Source organism: Vicugna pacos, chromosome 8 (assembly GCF_048564905.1).
Source record: "Vicugna pacos chromosome 8, VicPac4, whole genome shotgun sequence".
NCBI classification, from domain to species: domain Eukaryota; kingdom Metazoa; phylum Chordata; class Mammalia; order Artiodactyla; family Camelidae; genus Vicugna; species Vicugna pacos.
This window is the reverse complement of record NC_132994.1, coordinates 33,694,458-33,718,947: the sequence shown is the minus strand read 5'-3', so window position 1 is coordinate 33,718,947 and position 24,490 is coordinate 33,694,458. Positions and strand designations below refer to the sequence as shown.

Genomic DNA, 24,490 nt, shown 5'->3' with positions numbered 1-24,490 from the left:
TCAAAGTCTGCCACTCTGTACTTACACATGTGCATGTGCACGTGCACATACATACACACGTACTTTTATTTACAGGCAGGGCTGGTACTCACTAGCACGTACTAGTATGGCATGATGGACTGTTCACAGCCCAGCACCTGCTCTGGCTGGTCTGTCAGTGTTGTACCAGTTGTTAAACAGTTCGATTATCCTACTTACAGGCACCCACCAAATGACAAAATGTCTAACATGTGTTTGCAGTCTGCCTTCCACACACAATGAGCACATTCCAAAAGTTAAATAAGCTCTTTTAACCTCCAATTATAATTTAGAATACAGTCCCTTTTCCACTATCTTTTTTCCCTCTCATAAAGAGTTCCTATACATTCCTTGTTCTGTATTTCTCAGCTCTCACTATTCATAACTTATTTAGTTCCATGATAGGTAACTTCTCCCACATACACTGAAACTATCTGCAGCTTTCTTCCTCTGCCTTCACCTTCTCCCTTCTAAGCCTTATCCAGTTTTCTCAGAAAAATCTCTATTTCATTCCAATTAGAACAAAACAAAATCATACGAACAACTATTACACTAAGAATAAAGGCAGTGATATATCCAAATAAAGAAAATAAAAGGCAAAACAAACCTCCAGTTTCATCAACCTCTGAAATCTGTAGACGCACACAGGAGTCCATTCAAAATTCACACAAATTTCCATTTCATTCATTCATCCTCTATAATTATCAGCATTATAGAAGGTAGAAAACTTATTTAAAATCTGTGGTTTTACTTTAATACATTGCTTTTTTATATAACTGTTAGCATTGTAATCTCCCAACATACAGTTAGTCATTCCTCACTCATTCTATATTGTAGCATAATGTTATTCCTATACTACATTATAATTATTTGTTGGTGTGTCTAATTTCTCGACTAGAACATTATGACTACCTTGTCACCTCCGAATTCACCTCTGAACAATATTCATCATTGTAATCCCAGTAACTAAGCACTTAATAAATGCATGTTGAAATCTGAATATTATTTTCTTCTATTTTATCTTACAAAGTTATACTATTTGAGCCTCTTGGGCAATTAGGATTTTGTAGACCAGTTAGCCTAGAATTTTAACGCCACATTTAGAGCAATGTTTAGGGGAGAAATCTATTATAGTTCAAAAGAAAGAATTTACAAGTAAACTTCTGAAACAATCTTTTTGAAAATTTGTAGCATGATAAGGGCCTTAGCAATCTTGAAGTCCAATCCCATCATTTATAGATTAAAAAAAAAATTAAGCCAATTCAAGAGACTTGCCCAAATTCAGTGACAGAGCCAGGGTCACAAAGGATTGCCTTCTTAATCCACTGCTGTTTCTGCGTATCATGGAAACCACATAAATATGTGTGACATGACAGTATGGTTTCTTCTACTTTCAATTGTTAAGAATTTTAAAGATTTAAGTTATTTCAGACATTATGTCAGGGTTTATTCAGTTAATGAACTATATTTTGGTAATCTATGAATCCTAGAAAACATTATTCATCATTGGCTGAAGAATACACTAAAAGGACTTCTACAAGTCTTTAGAGACAAATTATAAAGTTCACATTTAATAAAAACAAAAAAAAGTTGAACATTGAACACTGTAGTAAGACTACATTCTGATTATACATTAAGAAGCCTTTTCTATGGAGTCAAACTACACCTCATTTTTATTAATTTTATGTTTGTGTGTATAGTTAGAGCGGACACTGTCTCAGTAACCTATGTACACTATTATTTAACACCAACTTAAAAATGTGAAATGTAGATACAGTCTATAGTAAATTAATATACAAAATATTTTGTAACCAAGCACACCTAATACACTATAATTTTGAGAGAAGAAATCTAAATTCACAATGGCAGGAAAAGATTTCTTAGATATCTTGATGCCTCAAAAACTTGGCCAAACTATTGTTCAATGTGCACACAGTTTGTGTCTTCATGCTCAGATGTTGTTGAAACAGCAGACTTAAAAGAAATAATGTCAATGAATCCTACCAAGCACTATACATGACCTCTGGGGTAATTAGCAATCATTCAAAAGCAACAAGACTAAAATGTTCTATTCTTTATTACTGTCAGCTCTTATCTTGATCAGCATTTTAATAAAGATGGTTCGTTTCTAAGACAGTTTCATGAATCAGTCATAATTACATTCTGACATGCAGTGAATAGTAAAGCAAAACTAAATATCACTTCATCAACCTTTCTAACCTTTATGCAAGTATTAACTGTAAATAATTTTTACACAATCCTACAACAGAAAATCTGCATATTTCTTAGCTTTGTACATACTTTACCCCAAATGAATTTCCTGTGACCTATACCTGAAAAACACAATCAGCCATAATTATCCAGTTTTGTGAGATGTTCAGGTGTTGCCTTTCAGAGTTCAAATCAACTTCAAGTATAAAAGGCTACTTTATTCTCCAAATGGCACAATATGCAAAATGGGTTAAGTAGCCAAAGCATCTCAGAGCATTGTGGCTTGAAAGAAGTCTATCCAGAATCAAAACGTCAGAATAAAAATACACTAAAGCAAAGCAGCACTTATAAAAATAGACTCATAGATTACACATTAAGGAATGGATCACTGATGACTACTGCAGAAAATCTTATAAATAAAATATGTTAAAAGAAGAATATTAATTAGAAGTAACTCTGAATACTTAATTATCTGAAGGGTAGTTTTTTTTTTTAATGTAATTCCAAAATAGCTGATGGGAGACGGTGAAAATTTATCACAAATACAAACTTACTTAGAGATACTATTCTGATATTGCAGATAATTTGTAAACTGTTTTAGCCATCACCACTAAATATATGATTTAGAGTTTTAAAATAGCTAATTTCTCTTTTTGCTCAGGACTAATTTTTTTAAATATTTTAGATATTCAAAGTGAACATAATTCAACTAGGATAAACTGATACTTCACTTTAGATGATTCATTGTTTCAGGTCTTAGAAAGTTTCAAAATAAATGCAATGCTTTCTCAGGAATATTTCTTGTGTTCCCAGTAGTAGATAAAGAATATCCATACAGAGCTAGGTTCCCAAACTTGTATTTCCACTAAGTCCCTCAAGTAAGTAAAGTTTATGGTAAATCTACTTAGTAATATTTTTTACCCAAGTGTTGTCAATTTAAAAACTTAACCACAGTGAAACAGGAACATAGTTACCATCTTATTTTGTGTAATTTCAATTTGAAAAATAAGTCCTTTTGAAAACCAATCTAAAATCCTTCTCTATAAGTTTTCGTATACATTTTAGCATAAACAACATTACTGGAATGTTACCAATCCGAGGCAAAAAGGAATACAGCAAGCATCTTTTTCACATGGGATTAAAAACAAAAATGTATATGTCTTTCATACGATAATTTTTGTTTAACTCTTCTATTTAGCTTTCTTGATCATTATTCCTTTCTGTTATTGGAGGTGCAAGCAAAAAAAGGGAAAAGAAGTGTTGATTTAAGAAAACAGATTTCCCAGAAAAAAAAAAAAAACTGTGATTAAGAGTTAAACAAAAGCTAAAGATGGCTTCCTCTGAGCACTGATGAGGTCTGCTACCTCATTACTAACAACTGAAAACTTGTGATGCATTTTGTTTCAAGAGAATCCAAAAGTCCTTGCTATAAAGCAGACAGGGGGGTGCAGAGTCCATTCACTCTTTCTGTATCACAACCATTATGTAAGAAGTATAAAACACTGCCTTTATGCTGCCAAGCCACAATGACTCTTCCTACATCAAAGGATTTTCACCACTAGGGTTTTTTCTTCAAAATTTATTCAAGCTAAGGGCAGAGAGACAACAATTCATACACGCTAATTACATCTAATTATCTATTCCCTTTTCTGACCAGCTCCGGCCAGTGTTATTTGCTATCTGGATTTCTCACAACCTCCCCTTGCCCTGTCCATCCAGCCCAACAGTGAAGGCTTTGAAGAAAACAGTTGTGGCTTTTTAGAGTTTTCTCAATATAAAGTTCAAGCAAATTAAATAATTATTCTGTTAGTTTTGACACATTTATGCGTTAAATATGAGGACTTCTTGGTTAATTTGGCAAATTCCTCACATCTCTTCATGGTTGGAATTATAGTAACATCCTCTCTTAGAGAAGCTTCTCCTCATGCTTTCTTTTCATGATCTAAATGAAATGTTTATTGGATTAAAGTTCTCTGCAGACCTCCATGGTGGCCTATGAAAAAGAGCTTAAAAGTTCTATTAATTGGCTTGAGTTTTCAGGGAAGGGAAAGGGAGAATTTTATTTCACATTACATCACTAGCCAAGAAAATCGCCACTTGTAATTAAACTAATTTATCTCATGAGTCAAAGAAACAATTCATATTTAAGACACTTCCCTTAAACCATTTCTTGTAATCTAACCAGAAATAACTATTTATTATTCTAAGAGAAGAGAATTCCAGGCCTAAACAGTACATGTCTTACATATAAGCAATAAATAGCTTGCTGTATTTCAGTTTGATGTAAAAATGTAGTTGCATATTTTATATATAACTATATAAATACAACTATATAATTTATATATTTCATGGGAAATCTTTATTCTCATTTCATATATATTTATAGAAAATATTATTTAAAAAGGCATATACCCCAAATTACTTTTCCATAGGCAGGCCATGACTAAAAGAAGGTGTACATTCTGCTATGAAGATGAACAAAATTACATTTTAAATCCACATCACAATTTTTATTCTAGATGTTTATTAATTTTGAGGACACATCACAAAACTATCACAAATAAAGTTTAATGCCTGTACTTTGGCCAAATTTTTAAACTGTATTTTCTCAAACATATACAAAATAGGTTATAATTAAATAGGTAGATTTACTTAAATCTACCCTAATACTTGATAACTATAGGAATGCTCTGCAAGTCAAATAATAATTATTATATCTTAAAATACTAAATACTAAAATTCAAATGAACAGTTTAGCGGTCTGTGAGGAAAATCAAAACTCTTTTCAATTCAGGAGTTCAGCTTACTATTTTTGTTCTTTTGTTTCTTTCAATCTTAAGTATTAAAAAACCAACTCATAAGTAAAGACAGTATCACACTAACAAAGGGTTAATCCTTGCTAGGCTTACTCAGGTGACAACATAGTAGAGGTCAGTGGAGCTGACACTGACCTCAAAGGCTGATTCTGATTATTTAGCCCTGTGAAAACTCTAGTATTCAAAGTTATAATGAACAAACTGAAAGTTAACTTCACCAATGAAATGAAAATTGTGGCAGGGAGAAATGGCAAATGTACTTTTAAATCCTAATGCAGGAAGCTGGACAAAGGATGAACATTGAAGCATTTTATATAAGGGTTATACAATTTTGCTAAAATTTATAACTAGAGATCATACCACGGGAATATTCTCAAGAGTTCAATATAGGTAAAAGATTTCTCGGAAAAAAATTCCTTAGGAAACAAAAACACAGAGGCTAATAATAGCTTAATTTATTTTTTTAAGTTTTAGATAAAGGATGCAAAACAACTGAGAAACATTAACAACCAAGTAGAAGAAAGGAAGCTATAACTTGAACATTAAACAAATTAGTATAAAAAATAGTAATAATAACAAAACTATTACTGCCTTAGATTACAAAGTATTTTTACTGCATATTTAAACCAAACAAATGTTAAGCCAAATCAGATTATGATGCTTTCCAAATGGGCGACTCTCAACCAGGATAAAAAAAATTCATATTTATAAGTGTTAATGCTAATATATTATTTTTCTCTAATTTCATCAACTGACATGCATCAAAGAGAAAATTATACTATAGAATGCATTGTTGGTTATTTTTGACCAGTCTGACAGCTATCATTTCAGTAATCTATTAATTGTCTGTCTATTATCTATTATCTATCTATTAGTAATCTATCTAACTCAATGTTAAGCAGAAATAAAAAATTTAAGAAAGAATTAAATTTGCTGTAATGTTAGTGTCAGTGAGAGTGAAAATGTTACATTACTAATAATAGAACCTATCGTGGCAAAAACACTGCATACAATATTGCACAGGAAAATTTCCCACTGGGGTATAATTTCAGATTTGTTCATACTGATAAACTGAATAAGAAAATCATAAAAAGAAAGCTAATGAAATTCACATGGAGGGTTTTTTTTTAACCCTAAAAATTATGAATAGAATTTATCTCTTTCAGGGCTCATTACAGAATGAATCAAACAAAATGGTTGATGGAGCTGTAAGGGAAGGAGTGAACAGATTTTTACCCAAATATAAAACACCCTCCATAATATCACGAATTACTAGATTTAACCAAATGAGTAGAGTAATCCATTTATTAAGAAGACCAATAATAGCACTGCAGTTTAAATTAACCTAACAATCTATCCTGATCAAAATATCAATTGATCTTCTTTTCCTATTAAGTACAACAATTTTGAATGTTTAAATAATGCAGTGAGATTATGTTCACAAGTATTAGTCAACGCATGAACATTTAAGAAGTTATTCTTTTTAAACGTATACAACTGAAGACATTCTAAGAAGGTTGATCCTAATAAAGCTAATATTTTTCAAGTTACCAAATTATCTGAAATTGATACAGGACCACCCTCTTGCCTTTAGTTCACCAATGTCTCTCCCTACAATCAACCATTTACCCAGCAAGCTCTTCAAACGTTACTTTCTCCAAGACCTACTAATGAATCTATACTGACACATGATTTCCATCACATAAAACACGTCATAGTTTACAGAAAACAAGTGATATTTACATGTTATTTTAAACAGTTGTTTGTCTCTCTGTATGTTGTATAGATTAGGGATAAGAAAACTTTTTCTGTAAAGAGTCAGTAAATATTTCAGGCTCTAAAAACCATATTCTCTGCCACAGCTACTCAATTCTGCAACTGTAGTGTGAAAATAGACACAGACAATACATAAACAAATGAACATGAAGTTTTTCAATAAAATTTTATTTACAAAAACAGATCTGACAGGCCAGATTTGGCCACTGACTGTAGTTTATTAACCCCTGGTATACATGATCACAGTCTACCTTAAAACACTGCAGTGCAGAGAGTGAAACAAATGTAGTTAATTTTATAAATTGGTGCTATGTAGATACCAACAAATGCTTTCACAACTCTATCTTTTCATGTGCTTTCCAAGAATTACCTAAGTTTTACTAAAATCACAATAAAGATTCTTCAAGAATAAATCAGCAAAATCAGGACATTATGTCATATGAAGTTTCAAGTTTAAATTAGGCACAATAACCATAATAACTAATCATCTTTTTATATAAATAAGGGAATGTTAACTATCAAAAAAATGTTTATTTACATACAATACAAAACATATTCTGCTTTTATTTGGGGGGGGGAGATCTGAGTTTTAAATAAATCTCTAAGCCTCGAGTAAACAGACTAGTAATAGTTATTATTTTATGAAAATCTCAATGGGCTAAGTACTAATCACAAAATTTTTAGTCTATAATTCCAATGTTTCTGTCTTTCCACTATGCTTTTCTCTCCATGATGAATGCCCTTTTTCACATTGCCTGGTAACTTTCATTTGTCATTTAGGTCTTAATTTAAGCATAATCTGCTCTTTGGAAATACTCCAGACATGTGCCATCTCCTCTATTCAAACTGCCAATGTGGGTTGGGGCCCCTTTTCTATACTTTTGCATTCTGTAGTTATCTCAATCACAGAAGTGTACAACACGTGATACAAAAAAAAAATTTATTTTCTGATTTACAGACCAGAATAAGACACTATTTAATCAGATTCAATGACTACCACCAAAGTTTTCTTAACATAGTATCTCCATTAATAAATTATTAATTTTGACTGGTAATGCAAATCTTAAAGTAGTTTGTTCAGGAAGCTTCATGAGGACTATAATTCCTAAGTTAATATATATGCAAAAATGTGTATATGTGGGTTTAGATTTTTGTAACAGCCTGCTGATAAGAGGGAATATCTTTCTTTTTTTAATATAATAAAAACTATTCTATTCTAGTATCTACTTGTGCTGGACAAGTCTCATTCCAGCTTGATTTTTTTTTCCCCATTGATTCTTCTATGTAATTGTAGGATTCTCTTTTTACCCTTGAAGTTTAGTTATGCACCAAAACAACACATTATTCTTCTATTTTACCTTTATGTTCTGTTTTTACAAATATGAATTATGTGAACATTTCATCTCTGTTGTCTACTTTCCATACCCAGCACCTTCTCTGTAATAGTTTTTATCTATGATTGTTCTAGCTTCAGTTTCTGTGATTTTTTTTCTAAGTCTGGTATCTTCATCGCTGATTTTATTTTCAGCAGTGTTTATTTTTTCATTTACTTTTTCTACAATGCTTTTCACTGTTTTAATGGGTCCGCCCTCAGGCTGTTTTTTTTAGCTCTGCAAGCTCATTTTTCATCTAATCTTAAAGTTTTTTAATCTCTGCTCTCTTATTTCATTGGTACAATAACTTCTTTCTTTTAAAATACAGCAAAGTTTTAACTGAAAAAGTGTCCCGTGTCCTGAGGTAATTCTTCTTCCAAAACATATTCTTCACATGCTTTGACTTGTCAGTTCATATCTATCTCTCCCGTCTGCTCCTGCTGCTTCTGTCTAGTGTCTGCCATTCCATTTTTTTCAGTAATAGTCTCTATACGTAGGACCCATGTTCAGTCTATTTTGCTTTTTGCTGATATATCAGTTTTGAATATGGGTGGTTTTATCCAGGTCTGCTGGTTTTCTAAGAAGGGTGGGCAAAAATTTACCTGCTAAAAACGGTTTTTATTATAAAAGTAATACAAGATCATTCCAGAAATCTTTGAAAGGTCTAGAAGAGATAATTTAAATAATCTATAATCTTATTATTCAGAAATAAGTTCTATTTACATCCTGGGACATTTATTTCCAGTATTTTCCATGCATGAATATTACTTCCATGGTTGAGAAAATAATAAGATATACTCTTGCATCATATTTTTTTAATTCCCATTATCTGTGAGCATTATTCTACATTATCAAAAGCTTTTTGAAAATCTCATTCTAAATAACTATACTATACGCCTTCATGTGACTGTACTGTCATTTACTTAACAAATCCTTTAAACATGAGAGAGAAAGATGTGCCCATCACTGCTTTTTTCTACAGTTATCTAATTTGTATTTTTGTATCTATGGTGAAATATGGCTCTGAGTTCCTAAACTATAAAAAAAAATCCTGCATTATTCTTTTTTACAATTAAAAACTAAGAAAGAGACTAATGTTTTTGACCAAGGCAGAGCAGTTGAAAATCAATTTTACCCTCCTGCCGAAAGTCACTAAAACACTGGACAAATCATGTGAAGCATCTGATGGCAGACACAACAAAATGGGTAGCAAAGGACAGCAATTTCTGAGTTGTAGGAAATCAATCAGGCAAGCAAGCATTACATTTCCCCTGAATTTCTATCTAAGGCAATTTCTAGACTTCAGCACAGCAGTCTAAACGAGTTGAGGAGACAATGATCAGGGTTTTGGGAAGGTGAAGCAGTTAGAATTTGTATGTGGACTTCAATACAGGAGAACGGTATGCAGAGAAAGAGTTCCAGATAATCTACACAGGAAATGTCTGTAACCTTTAGCTAAATATTAAATTGCAGGTGCATATGGTGAAACTTGACAAGACTGGGCAAAGAACAATCCACACAAAGCTGGGAGATATAAGCATTTTGAACAGCCAGAGTAGAGAGACTTCAGTGAGCACTAAGGGAGGATTCAGTAGAGAACTTAGCAGAGTCACATGTAGAAGAAGAGCCAAAATAATCCTAAAGGTTATGCTAGACACACTAACAAAGTTTAAAAACAAGCCTCAGAAGGATCAAGCTGATCTGCAAGAAACTTAACCATTTGCAGAAATAAGTCAGTAGCCTTAAAGGAAGTAACAGAAACACAGTATAATAATCACAACCTCCAGCACCCCATCACAAATTACTAAACTTGCAAAGAAGCAGGAAAATAGGACCCACAACCAGGGGGAAGAAAATCAGACCACAGAAACAAAACCAGAAATGACAGAGATGATGGAATAAGCAGATAAGAACTTTTAATAAATTGACTTCTGCTTCTAGGAAGACAGAGTAGATGTACTTTTCCTTTTTCCCCTTGCTATATAAAATTTAAAATCCTGGACATCTGATATAAAACAAACATAAGAAAACACTAAAAAGTGGAAAGAAAGAAAAGAAAGGAAAGGAAGAAAGAAAGGAAGAAAGAAAGAAAGGAAAGGAAAGGAAAGGAAAGGAAGGAAGGAAGGAAGGAAGGAAGGAAGGAAGGAAGGAAGGAAGGAAGGAAGGAAGAAAGAAAGAAAGAAAGAAAGAAAGAAAGAAAGAAAGAAAGAAAGAAAGAAAGAAAGAAAGAAAGAAAGAAAAGAAAGAAGGAAAGAAAGGAAGGAAGGAACGAAAGAAAGAAGGAAAGAGAAGGAAAGAAGGAAAGAAAGAAGGAAAGAAAGAAAGAAAGAAAGAAAGAAAGAAAGAAAGAAAGAAAGAAAGAAAGAAAGAAAGAAAAGAAAAGAAAAGAAAAGAAAAGGAAAGAAAAGAAAAGAAAAGAAAAGGAAAGGGAAAGAAAAGGAAAGGAAAGGAAAGGAAAGGAAAGGAAAGGAAAAGGAAAGGAAAGGAAAGGAAAGGAAAGGAAAGGAAAGGAAAGGAAAGGAAAGGAAAGAAAAGGAGGGAGGGAGGGAGGGAGAGAGAAAGAAAAACAGCAAGAAACCTCAAGACCTAAAGAGCAAAGAATAGTGAGTTCTCTGGTTTTCTTTTTGATGCATATATTTCAAACAGGGAGCTGAAGAAGCCAGCAAGTCAGGAATCCCAATGGACAACAAAAGCCTGCTCTCTTCAGCCAAAGGACTAGGAAAATGGCAGGATAACAAGAGAGAAAACTTTAAGACAATAACCGTTCTACTGCAGCAAACACTACACAAAACTGTGGTACCACCTCCTCTCATTCTAGAAAAGAACGAAGAGAGCCTAGAATTACACTCTCAGAAGAATGTGATGAGGCAACTCAACACTCCTGACAGATTAACGTTAAAGATGGCCAAGTAGGGAGCTGGAACTTTCCTCCCTTGCAGCCAATAATGCCAATCCTCCCTACCCCCATGATGTCAGTGGAAATGGGAACCCCTCCACCAGCAGTAACCTAGAGAACCCTTGCCTCAGGTGTCAATAGGCTCAACAGGGAACCTAGACTTTCACCTACATCTGGTCACTACATCTGGTTACTACCGCAAGTACTACCATAAGGCAGTGTCTCTGCTCCTACCAGAACAGTGTCAAAAATGTCCAGTTAAAACAGAAAGTTTAAATAAGATCCACAAAGAAGATATACATGTGGCCAAGAAGCACAGGAAAAGATGCTCAATATCACTAATCGTTTGAGAAATGCAAATCAAAACACAATGAGATACCACCTCACACCCATTAGGATGACTATGATTTTTTTTTAAGCAGAAAATAGTAAGTGTTGGAGAGGTTATAGAGACACTGGAACCCTTGTGCATTACTAGTGGGAATGCAAAGTGGTAAAGCTATTATGGAAAACAGTATGGCAGTTCCTCAAAAAATTAAACATATAATTACCATGTGATCCAGCAATTCCATTCCTGGGTATATACACAAAGAACTGAAAGCAGGGACTCAGATATTTGTACACAAAGGTTCACAGCAGCATTACTTACAATAGCCAAAAGGTAGAAACAACCAAAATGTCCATCAACTGATGAATGGATAAACAAAATTGGTATATACATATAATGGGATATTAGCCTTAAAGAGGAATGGAATTCAAACATTTGCTACAGCATGGGTGAACCTTGAAGTCACTACGGTAAATGAAACAGGCCAGACAGAAAAGGACAAATATTACATAATTCTATTTACTTAAGGCTTCTAGAGATGACAAATTCATAAGGACAGAAAGTAGAATGGCGGTTACCAGGATCTGGGAGAGGGGAAGAATAGGGAAGTGATTATTTAAAGAGTACAGAATTTCAGTTTGGGAAGATGAAAAAGCTCTGGAGATGGATGGTGGTGATGGTTGCACAACAAAGTGGATGTACTTAAGGCCACTGAACTGTATATTTAAACTAGTTAAAATGATAAATTATATGTTACATATATTTTACCACAGTAAACTACTGGTTAAAAAAATAAGATCCAAAGTCTTGTGATGAATTATGAAAATACTGAAGTTTCAGTTGAAAATCCCTCATACCAAAAACCACAAAGACCTCAAACTGAATGTAAAAAGACAATCAATACATGCCAACAATCAATAAATGACAGAGATGTTAAAATTATCTGATAAAGATTTGAAAGCAGATGTGACAAAAATGCTTCAACAGGAAATTACAGCTATGCTTGAAACAAAGGAGTATCACTACCTCATGATAAAAAAATACTTAAAAAAATTCCGTTTACAAGCAATATTTAGTCATTTTAAATCTGTATGCAATGTATAACATAGCCTCCAAAAATGTAAGATCAATGACAGAATTATAAGAGAAATGGACAAATTGACAATCATAATGGGAGATGTTTTCCATAGGCTTTCCAATAACTGATAGGAAAAATACATAAGAATAAAGATTTGAACAGCATAATTAACTAACCTAACTTAATGAGTGTTATACATATCACACAATAACTGGAGAGTACTCATTACTTTTAAGAATGCTGTGAATATTTACAAAAATTATCCACATATTGGACCATAAAGCAAGTTTCAACAAATCTGAAAAAACTTAAGTCACAAAGAGCACATTTCTCTCATCACAATGCAATTAAACATTTATTAAGAAAACAGTAACAAAAGGATAACTAGAAAATTCTCATGTGTTTGGAAATTAAGAAACATACTTCTAGATGATTCATGGGTTAAAGAAGAAATCACAATGGAAATTAGAAAATACTTTGAACTTAAGAGTGAAAATACTAAGTATCAAAACTTCAATGGATACAGTTATTTAGAGGGAAATAAATAGCCTTAAATGCATTTAGGAAAGAAGGTTAAAATGAGATAAAAATTAATTTCAGAAAAATTTAAAAAGAATAGCAAAATAAACTCAGAAATAACATATGAGAGCAAAATAGGAACCTCCCTACTTATAATGGCAGTAAAAATTTATATGTAAGAGTTTGGGTTTTTTGTTTTGTTTTCCTTTGCTTTTTACAAAGAGTTCCTGGAGGAAATGTACCTGATCATTTTGTATATCCTTTCTGGTTCTGTGGCTTTTTTAACCCTTCCTTTTTAAATAAATTGTGGTAAAATATACATAACAAAAAATCTATCATTTTAACCATTTGTAAGCGTACAACTCAATGGCATTAAGTACATTCACAAAGTTATGCAACCATCACCATTCCAGAACTCTTCATCATCCTAAACAGAGACTCCACACCCATGAAACTATAACTCCCCACTCCTCTCTCCTCCCAGGCCCTGGTAACCTCTATTTACTTTCTATCTCTATGAATTTACCTTTCCTAGGTACCACATATAAGTGGAATCATATAATATTTGTCCTTTTGTGTCTGGCTCATCTCACCTAACATGCTTTCAAGGTTCATTCATAATGTATCATGTCAGAATTTCATTTCTTTTTATGGCAGAACAATATTTCATTATATAAATATGTCACATTTTGGTTATTCATCTGTTGATGGACCTTTGACATTTAACAGCATATTAATCCTCCTCATCATTCCTACTATCTTATGAAAATACTATTTACTAATAGCTTTTTTTGAAAGACTTCAAGCAACAAATCACAAATTCTTGGGGTGAATTACAAACTTGTTATCACATGGTTTATAAAAGAAAACATAAAGGAGAAAATAGATTTTACACTGTACTTTTCCCCAAAATAAGTTTCTATCTTATTTATAATCACTTTTTATTAAACTAAGAGTCTCTATTTGTTTTATTGGTTTTGGGGGGAGGGGCAGAGATTAAGTGTATTTGTTTGTTTTTAATGGAAGTACTAGAGATGGAACCTAGAACGTCATGCATGCTAAACATGTGCTCTACCACTGAGCTATAACCTCCCCCGTCTATTTGTTTTAAGACTGACTTCTACTATACATGTCTCTCATCTGGGCCAAAATGAAAAAGCAATGCTAGCATGTATGAACAGGCAAAATGGCATTTAAATTAATATGAAATAACTTTGCCTTACAAGGGAAACTTGATATGCTCACCAAAAAAGCTCCAGGGAAACCAGCTCTAGTGAACATTTCACTAGGATGTTTTGTAATATGTGAAAAGTCTTTTGAATAAATGAGACATTTCAGACCTTTTCTCATCCAGTCTGGTATTTAGTATCCTGCAAATTTCAGTTCATGTTTAATTTCAGATTGTGTGTTATTTATCTCAGTTCTTGTTAAATTTTCAAATTCAGATTATTTATCTCTTTGGTTTTCCTTCCTTAAAAAAAAAAAAAAAAACCTTAAGGGTGGGAAAGCGAAAAGAAATTAAATTCAATCTGGCCAATTTAGTTGCCTATTAGTAATGCTATTATATGTTAAAGTATGACTAAGTACTGACCAAAAAAGAAGGTTTGGGATTAAAATAAAGTACAGCTACAAAGTTCCCTGAGAACCTTTTAACTTGTTTCATTCTGTGAGCCTTCTCTCTTTACATTCTGTGTATTTTATGCTATATAAAGATACTATTTTTAGCACCTATTTTTCTTAGCTTCCCTGTTTGTATTTTGGTATCTACATAGACCACATCACTTTGGATTCCAGGCATGGAGAAAACACTGCAAGTCCACCTTCTCCTCAAATGCAAAACATGAATACAAAGGGGAAAAAATTACTAACAGCATAAATCTTCAAAAAATACTTTTTCCTAAATCTATAAATATCTCAGAGAAATTAAAATCCTCCAAGAACCTAAAATTGGTCAAGGAGACAGATGTTTGGATTCTCCTAAGTATAGCACAGGGAATAAAGTTTGGCACCAACAATTATTCCAACTGAAGTATATTTCAAAAAGGTTGTCTGACTATATCTTTAGACTATCTGAAGAGAAACTGTTTTTACTCTCCTTCCTGGGAAGAATTTTTGAGGTTTAAGGTCTTTTTTAAAAAAATACAACTTTATCCTTCAGATACATTGCTATGAACAGGGAAAAATTATGTACCTTAAAGTAACAGGAATTTTATATTTTGGCACATATGTTCCTTTTTGGTACTTTATTACATTTTGCTTCGTGTTATAGGTGTTTGTGTACATACTATATGCCCAACCAGATTATAAATGACTTACAAGAAACATGGCATATTTATAACTATATTTTCCATTATGCCTAATATAGCACTTTGCACATAGTAGGTTCCCAATAAATACTAGTAGAATGTAGAATTATTGAATAATCATGTAAAAAAAAATTACTAAAATTAACAGTGAAAAAGGAGGCTACTTTATTCTTAATCATATTGTAATGAAGACTATTTTAAACTCTATGCAGTGATGATACACACAAATATTTAAACTATTTATGTGCCCCAACTTGACATAATTTCATGATAACTTGATGGCAATCACATTTAAATATATTAGAATATTTTTGTAATAATGCTACTCCAGAATAGCAACTTTAATAGCTGGGAAAACATGTTAATGGCCATTAACCTGAAGGAAACAGGGAACATTAAACATTTTTTCAGAAATCAATGTATAAGTTTAAACATTCCACTATAATATTTATGAGCAAACCTCAAATTAAAATTTATAAAATGCAAACTATCAAATGTTTCAGCCAGATAATAATTTAAACTATGTTTTGTAATTTTTTTCTGTGTACACATTGATGAATACTATATAAAAAAGATTCTTTTCTCCTTTAGTGTCTCTGACTATTATTATCGAATACCAACATAAATTCTACTCGAATTCAAGACCATGGCAATCCTATAAAAGCCCTTGATTATCAATCAATACGATATTACTCAGTGAACATAAGCAAGTAATTTTCCTTACCTTCAGGACAGCTATGAATGGTACAAAGTTAGCTCTTTGGAGTCCATTTTTATAGAGATCTGAAAGAAAAAATTAGTATTAGCTTTTTATTTAACCTAAATTATAATGTTAGCTTCTATTTTAGCCCAGCAAATAATGCTTTCTACTCATGAAAAAGATAAAGAAGCAGAAGAGAAGAAAAACAGTCAAAACTGGTATCTATTCTGGTACCACACAAAACTTATTATATTCTTAATAAGAGAAAAAATTAATAATCACAGAAAGAATATCAAAAGGTACTCAATCAAACTAACTTTAAACCATAACAAAAAGCAAGAAAAGAATTTGGAAGATATCACAAATGGGCCTAAACCAGTAACTCAACATAAGAAGATGATATATTTAAAAGCACTTAATATTAGAATGTATAGATTCTACTGGGAAACAAATTATATGCCCCTTGTCTCAATGTATAATAAAAGTTCTTAGTTTAGAAAATTTTGTAGTAAAATTAAGCCTTTTAAGAAGACACAGCAATACACAAAACTGTGCATGTATTTATATATGTGGCATTAAGGTCACTTTATTTTAAAGAAACACCCTAAAACTTAGAACTCTATTCTCAATAGATTATAAATTTAATGCAACTATACATCATAAACAGATAGTTTTTATTGCCTTAGACTGGTTTTACATATATATATATATATATATGCATGCCATGGTGTATATATGTTCATATATACACATAAATACACATATAGTTAAGAACAAACAAGGGGAAAGGGGAAATAAATTTTAAGTTTTACACATTTTTCTTTAAAAATGGAGACAGAATATTTCTCAAGAAGTTAAAATTTTATTGCATTTAAAACATTCTTTTTAAAAGTCCACTCTATAATAAAGTAATGAGATTTAAAAAATGAAAAAGTATAAAAATGTGAACAGTAAAAAGTTTTCTCAATTATAAAAATACATGTTAGCTTTTGTCTCAATTTTTCTTTTTAAGTATTGTGTTATGGAATCTTTCTATATTTACTTGTTTAGAGAAAATTTGATCACTAAGATTTCAACTGCCACATTTACTTATGGAAATAAAATATGGTCATTAGGAAACATTTATTCTCTTTAGAAAAATATTCATCATAACATCATTATGGAGAAGAAAGTATTTGCATAAGCTCTTTGGTTAATTAAGGACTACAGGCTTTAAATTCAGTTATATTTAAAATTTTTATTTAGGGATATTATAAAAGGTCAGATAATGCTAGCCAGACTGTGAGGATTTCAAAATTCAAAATGAGATCTTTTGTTTCCTACAATCAATACCTCAAATGAATAAAATGTAGGAAATGGGTTTAAAGTTAGGAATTTTCATAGTCTTTCCTAATTACTAAGCCTGCTGCAGAAGGTGTATAAAAACGTTGCTGTATAAGAGTTGACAGCCATGATTGCCAGTAAGTGGTAAAATTCAAAAATGAAATAATTTTTAAAACACACTCAATGTTCATAGAAGCTTTATTCATTACAGCTAAAAATGAGCCTTTATTTGTAACAGCCAAAACCTGGAAGCAATCCAAATGTTCATCATCAGGTAAATGGATAAACTATGGCATATCTGTATAATGAAATACTACTCAGCAGTAAAAATATAAATGATTCATACACAAAAAAAGATGAATCTCAAAATAATTATGCAGGGTAAAAGAAGCAAGACCCCCCCCACCTTTCCTCAAAAAATAGTACCATATTGTGTGATTCCTTTTATATAAAACTCTAGAAAAAACCAACTGATCTATAGTAATAGAACACAAATCAGCGGTTGCCTAGGGAAGGAAGGTATTGGAGCAGAGATGGCTAGGAGAGCTGAAAAGGAGGAGGAGGAAAATGTGGGGTGTGAGATTGTGGTGGTGATTTCATATGCGTATACATACATTAATATTTTAAATATTGTATCCTTTAAATATATGACATTTATTATTATATGTCAATTATGCTCAACATGCCCTTTCAAAATTTATTGGAGAAAAAAACATACACATTAGTGAATATCAAAGAACACAAAGTTACAGAATTAAAACTAAAACATAGCACACAAGTTTAGCTATGATAAGGTACCTATGTTAAGGTAAACTTTTGGTCTTACTGTTCTCTTTTTTTATGGACATATAAGACAGGACCTGAGACATAATTTAACAGGCATTTACTGTTCAGTAGGTTAATCGCAATGAGAGATGTAAAGGCCCACTTGTGATATTCTTGATTAAAAGATTTCCACTCAGCAAAGTCAAAGCAAAATAACAATGCCTTTAAGTCTTTGAGATTTAATTTTTAAAGGGTTGTTTTTTAAAAATCAGCCTTTACAAGGATATATAATTTAAACTTCATGTTCTGGGAAGTATTTTCTAAACAAAATTCTAAACAGAATTCATTTGGCTTGAAAACCTTTAGGTTTTTATAGGATACTTAAGTGAAAAAGGACTATGCTCATTAAATTGAAGAGTTTTTTGCAATTCAGATATTATGTTAATTATCAATACAACAGATCTATCTCCTAAAATGTTATTTAGCTACCAAATTTTTAATACTAGTTGTTTAATATTATTTTTCTTAGACATAAAGATTTTATAATACATTTATATCAACATTTGTCATTATTTACTAAATACTATTTTAAAATTCAGTAGAAGTTCTTTCTACGACTTTTTAATGATCTCTGAACAGAGCTAAACGAGCACTTGGTCATATAAGACAGAGTACTGGAATTATGGGACATTCATTTTTTTGAGAATGGTATAAGGACCTCTACATTCTCCACTGTGAATAACTGTAATAATACTTACAGATGAAATACATGCAAAGAGGATTTTTAAAGTAATTACAAGGATCTACATAAATACTTTGGAGATGCACATGGATATGCAGATCTTTTCCTTAAAAATCCACATGTCAAAACCAACAGGATGAATAATTAATGCTTATTTATATAAGCACACATGGGTTTAGACTAAGAAAACTTTTAAGATAGGTAATTAAAAGGAGTTAGTTTTCCTATACATTAACACAAAAAAATTCTATGGCTTTATGGAACCAATCCTATTTATCCTTCCAGGAGATTCTTATTTAAGCATAGATTAAAAGACAATGGCACCTTTAGACCAGATAAGCAGGAAGAGCTACTTAGCTTCTTTTTAAAACACAAATTGGAGTCCAAACAGTATTTTACTAAATGTGTAGATAATACAGCTAATTAAATGTTCCCATTTGATGGTATATTACAGTTTTATATTCAATTCAACATACATTCATAAATTCCTACTATGTGCACTGAAATGAGCACAAAAGATCAATAAAGGGAGAAACTAGGATTTACAGAACACCTACCAGGAACCAGGAAGCTTGCTAGACACTGTATAGAAATCATAATGCTACAAAGTAAATATTTCTACCTCTATTTTACAAATAAACTAATACTCAGAGTTTTAAAAATAATTTTCTAAATTCCCAGCCAGTAATTGGTATAGCTAGAATTTTAGAGGCAAAGTCTAAAACTTGTAGACCTTTTCAGAACCACATTGTGACAAGTTAGACTAGCCACAGCTAACGGACACAGCCAGACACAGCCAGATCATAACCATGATACAAAGTAAAAAGGGATACAAGGTATAAACATAAGACACAACGTAAGAAGCTACTCATTTTATCTGGGTTCAAAGGCAGCTTTACAGGTAACAATGGGACCAGATTACCTTGGAAAAATGAGCAGTGTGCCACCAAGCAGAAAGGAAGGAAGGGTATCCTAGGCCGAGTAGTCAGCATGAGTTCATGACTTTACCTCTACCTTCTTTTCTAATACTATACAATCTACTGCTCAAATTCTACTGCCACATTCTCTACCAAGCTTTCCTTGAATCCACTATTGTGGACAGACTTTTACAGTGGCCTTCCATAATCTCCAGACCTGGTGTTCACAGCTTTGTATAAACACTAGACCAGGAACAAGGGACAGTTGTCCCAAGAATAGGAAACAAATACACTGAGTTCTACAACTGCCCTAGCTTAGTGCCTGGGTAAAGTTTATAGCATTCTGCACAGGGATGGAGAACCCAAGCAGTGCCTGGCAGTCTCCCTGACTGAGGAAAAGGGTGAGAGTTCAGGGAGGAAAAAGCAGCTAGAATTTAAAGGTCAGTGTATCAAAGTGTACTGGAGAAAAGAGAGCTCTAAGGATATGCTGAGGGTCCCAGTTGAGTCCCCAGCTCAGTACTGATCAGCATATGTGTATGAGGAAGCTACCAGAAGCCAGGGAAAGAATCATCCGAAAGTACTCAAAGAAACCATGACTGGGGCTCACACAGGCTGGGAATAGTACCTTTCTCCACCAGTCAGATTGGAAAACCTCTTAATTTATGGGGTATTGGGCAGAATACTGAGAAGGAATTTATCTCAGTAGTGATGAAAATTAGTCCTAGACTAAATGCACTCTAGTCCTGCCATAGAAAACTTAAAAGCAATACCCAAAAGAATCAAACTGCCTCTAAAAAAGAGAATAAAGCCCAAGAATATTTATAAGGATATAAAAATACCTAGCACTCAACAAAGTAAAAGTAAAATTCATATTGTCTGGCATCTGATGAAAAACTACCAGTATGCAAAGAAACAGGAAAAAATGACCCAGAACAAGGAGTAAAATCAATCAACAGAAACGGAGCTAGGAATGACATAGATAATAAATTTAGAAGACAAGAACATTAAAACAGTTATTGCTGTATTCCATGTGTTCAAGTAGCTAGAAGAGTGAGCATATCAAATAAAGATATGGGAAAATATTAAAAAGACCCAAGATGAACTTTTCAAGATGCAAACTACAATATGTGAGATGAAAAATATGCTGGATGGGAATAATAGCAGGTTAAACATTGCAGAAGAAAGTATTAGTGAACTTTAAATCATATCAGTTAAAAACTAGCCAAAATGAAGCTCAGAGAGAATTAAAAAACTAAGAAAAATGCACAGAAAATAAGTGACTTCTAGGGCAACTTTAAGCAACCTAATATATGTGCAATTGTAGTACTCAAAGGAGAGAAGAGGAGATAGGAAAAATATTTGAAGAAATAATGGCCAAATTATTTTCAAACTTGATGAAAACTATAAACCCATAGATCTAAGTTGCTCATTAAAGTCCAAGCACAAGAAACATGAAGAAAACTAAATCGAGACCTATTATAATCTATATGCTTAAAACTGGTGATTATAGAAAACCTTAAAAGCAGCCAGAGGAAAAAAAGATACACTACATACAGAGGAACATGATAAGAATGACAGCAACTTCTTATTGGAAACAATGCAAGCCAGAACATGGTAGAGCAACATCTTTAAAGGTCAAAAGAGAAAAAACGAAACTGTCAATATAGAATTCTATCCTAAGCAAAAATATATTTTAAAATACAGACTTTTTGTGATATACAAAAGCTGAAAGAATTCATCACCAGAACCACAAGAAATCTTTAAAAGAAGTCTTTAGGCAGAAAAATAATACTGGATGGAACCTTGGATTACACAAAGGAGTAAGGAGTACCAGAAATGGTAACTGTGGGTAAATATGAGCCTTTTTAAATTATCTAAATGCTTTTAAAAGATAACTATTTAAAGCAAAAATAATAGTGTATTGTCACATTTATAACACATGTGGAAGTAAAATGTATGATAACAATAGCACAAAGTCTGGGAGAAAAAGATATATACGGTGATAAGTTCTTATTCTATACCTGAAACAGTATACAATCACTTGAAGACAGACTCCTATAGGTGAAAAATATAAACTGAAATTACCAAAGGAAACCGTAAAGCCTTATCTAAAACTTCAGAAAAAGGAAAGCTTTTGAATAAAGCTTCTTCAACTCAGCCTAATGGTTCTAAAATACATCCATGTTGTTATGTGCTCTTTCTTTTTTATTGCTGAGTGTCAATAATGTGTGATGACACACACATTTAAAAGTAAGAAAGTTAGGATGATATACACATTTATTGTTGCTGATGTTAATTTACCACATGTATCCTTGATTAATAATGTTTTGAATGAAAATTGCTTTAAAGATAACAGGAAGGTTAAATCCTTTCCATCAATCCAACAAATAGTCCTATCAAATGAATACATTTTTTATTCAAAAAATAGCCAGCCTCCACTTTAGATATCCTATAACATCTTAAATGGTGCAATCCCCTGTAACAGGGATAACTGGAATCCAAGGAAATTATAGGCTCCACGGGGTCTTTTTTAAAAAGGAACTATGAAAGAGAAACTTAATAAAACATTACATAAAATCTTGACTACAAAAATACTACGTATCCATACACTTACATATTTATTTTCAGTGAAGTACCAATGAAGATGTTTTTCACACCAGAGCTCCCTTTTATAACAGAATTCAATGAGTGTAAATATCATGACTAGAATCTTCAATGAGGAAACAATGAGGAAACAGACCTTGGGCATATCCGGGAATCCCTTGTGTGTGAAGAAGACCCAAAACCAGCCAGGCAAAAACTAGCGGCAGGATCTCTGACTCTCCTGTTAACATTTAAAACCATTTATTTCATTATCAAGTGTGAGAAGCTAAGGCTCAGCCAACAACAGCTTTCACTATGACTCGAAATGTTGTCTTCAGAGTCTGAAGCCCTAACTACAAGATGGGGTGTTGGTGAGAGAGAATGGAGTTCTTTGACTAACTTCTTTAGAGTGGTTTTAGTTCATTGTGGTTCATACACTGATCTCTACAAAAATTGCACAGATGAGTCAGCGCAGACCTTAGCCATCTCTCTCCACAACTTCCCTTTTGCAATGATATTACACTTATTTTCTGCAATGTCAACTACAAAATTAGATGGGACTTCCTGTCAAAGATTTATACTGAGGAAGAAACTGTCTTCTATCATTTTCTATTCTTCACATTGGATAATTTCAAGTTCTCTAATCTGTCCTCCATTCTGCTATTAAGCTCATGAAGTGAATTTCTATTTAAGATACTGTCTTTTCTAGTTCTAGAATTTAAATTTGGAACATTTTTATGGTTTCTATTTCTCTGCTGAGATTTCCTATCTTTTCATTCATTATGAATATATTTTCTTTACCTCATTTCCCCCCAAATTATAGTTATAGTTGTTGCTTTAAAGCCCTTGTCTGCTAATTCCAATATCTGGGTCATATTGGGGTTGGTCTCTGTTGATGTTTTTTTCTCTTGAGGATAGGTCATATTTTCCTTATTCTTCACTTTGGGATGGGATCCTGGACCTTACAGATTCTGTTTCGTTTTCTGAAAAGTGTTGACATTTTTGTTTTAGCAGGAAATTACCTGGTTGGACTCAAACTATAAACTTATATCTCAGTTCAGTACCTTATCCTTAGAAAGCTTGTGGTTTACCCTGCAAATGTACAGTTCAGAGGTCAGTCAAGAGATTTGGACAGGATTTATACATAGAACTTGGGGCTATATCAATCTAATTCTCTCTGGGATTCATTTTTCATCTTCCAGCAGTAATGCTTGCCGCAAACTCTGCCATCTGGTTCTTCTGGCCAGAAAGACTGTGGGTTTTCTCTCAGAATTTTAGTCACCCAACACGGCCCTAAAGGTGATAGCCATTTTTAAAAAGAGAAAAAAGAAAAAAATGGGAAATTCTTTCCATTTTGGACCCTCTTCCAAGTTTTGTCTCCCCTCTATAATCTTTATGACTTTTTTCACTCTCTAGGACCTACAGAGAGTCTTGTTATAAATTTTGTTCAAAATGTATTACTGTGAAATGTATTATTGTCTTTGTAAGAAGGTCATTTGGCTAGGAGCTTAATCAGCCACATCAGAAGAGGTTTTAATTAATAAACACAACCCATTTATATTTCCTGTCATCGATTATATGTGATCTTGTTTCATGGTTTTTGTTCCTTTTTCTTGTTGTTTCTTCTTTCTAGCTTTTGCTCTAAGAAATATTTCTACTTTGATCTATTGTTTTTTCTAGTAATTTAAAAAAGTAGAAGGTGTATCTTAAATCCTAAAATATTTGACTATTTCCCTAGTTACCAGTTCCACAAATGACACAATCACTCAGGATCTATAAACTCTCTCTCCACGGGGAACAAAATTTACAAATATATAAGCAATCAATAACTGCAAATATTCACTTATACTTAGTTCATTATTATGATCAATTTTCTTATTTCAAACCCTTCTTTCTAATAAGTTCACATTAAGACCTCTTTTCTTCAGGGTTCTTATTTACTTTTTTTAATCATTTTACTTTTTATTGTTTCTACACACTGGCAGAGCTTCTTAGGTTGTTTCCCTACATCACTGATTTCACTGTCTATAGCTTCAGTTCTAACACTTCAGTGCTTCTAATGCTGATTTGAACTGATATATTTAAATTCTTTTATTTCACCTAGCATTCTTTTATTTCAGTGCTTCTAATGATGATTTT

The 24,490-nt window shown here is 32.4% G+C and overlaps 1 protein-coding gene across 3 annotated transcripts in view; it reads right to left on the bottom strand.

Moving 5' to 3' along the window:
• AFG1L (AFG1 like ATPase) overlaps window positions 1-24,490 on the bottom strand; it is a 185,859-nt gene that overhangs the window by 88,585 nt on the left and 72,784 nt on the right. For all 3 annotated transcript variants that reach the window (XR_012074903.1, XM_006205633.4, XM_015240421.3), the window contains exon 7: window positions 16,046-16,104. Coding sequence is in view for 2 of the 3 variants with exons in the window: in XM_006205633.4 (XP_006205695.1) it covers window positions 16,046-16,104 (59 nt within the window). In the remaining variant the exon portion in view is untranslated. The remainder of the gene's footprint in view (window positions 1-16,045; window positions 16,105-24,490) is intronic.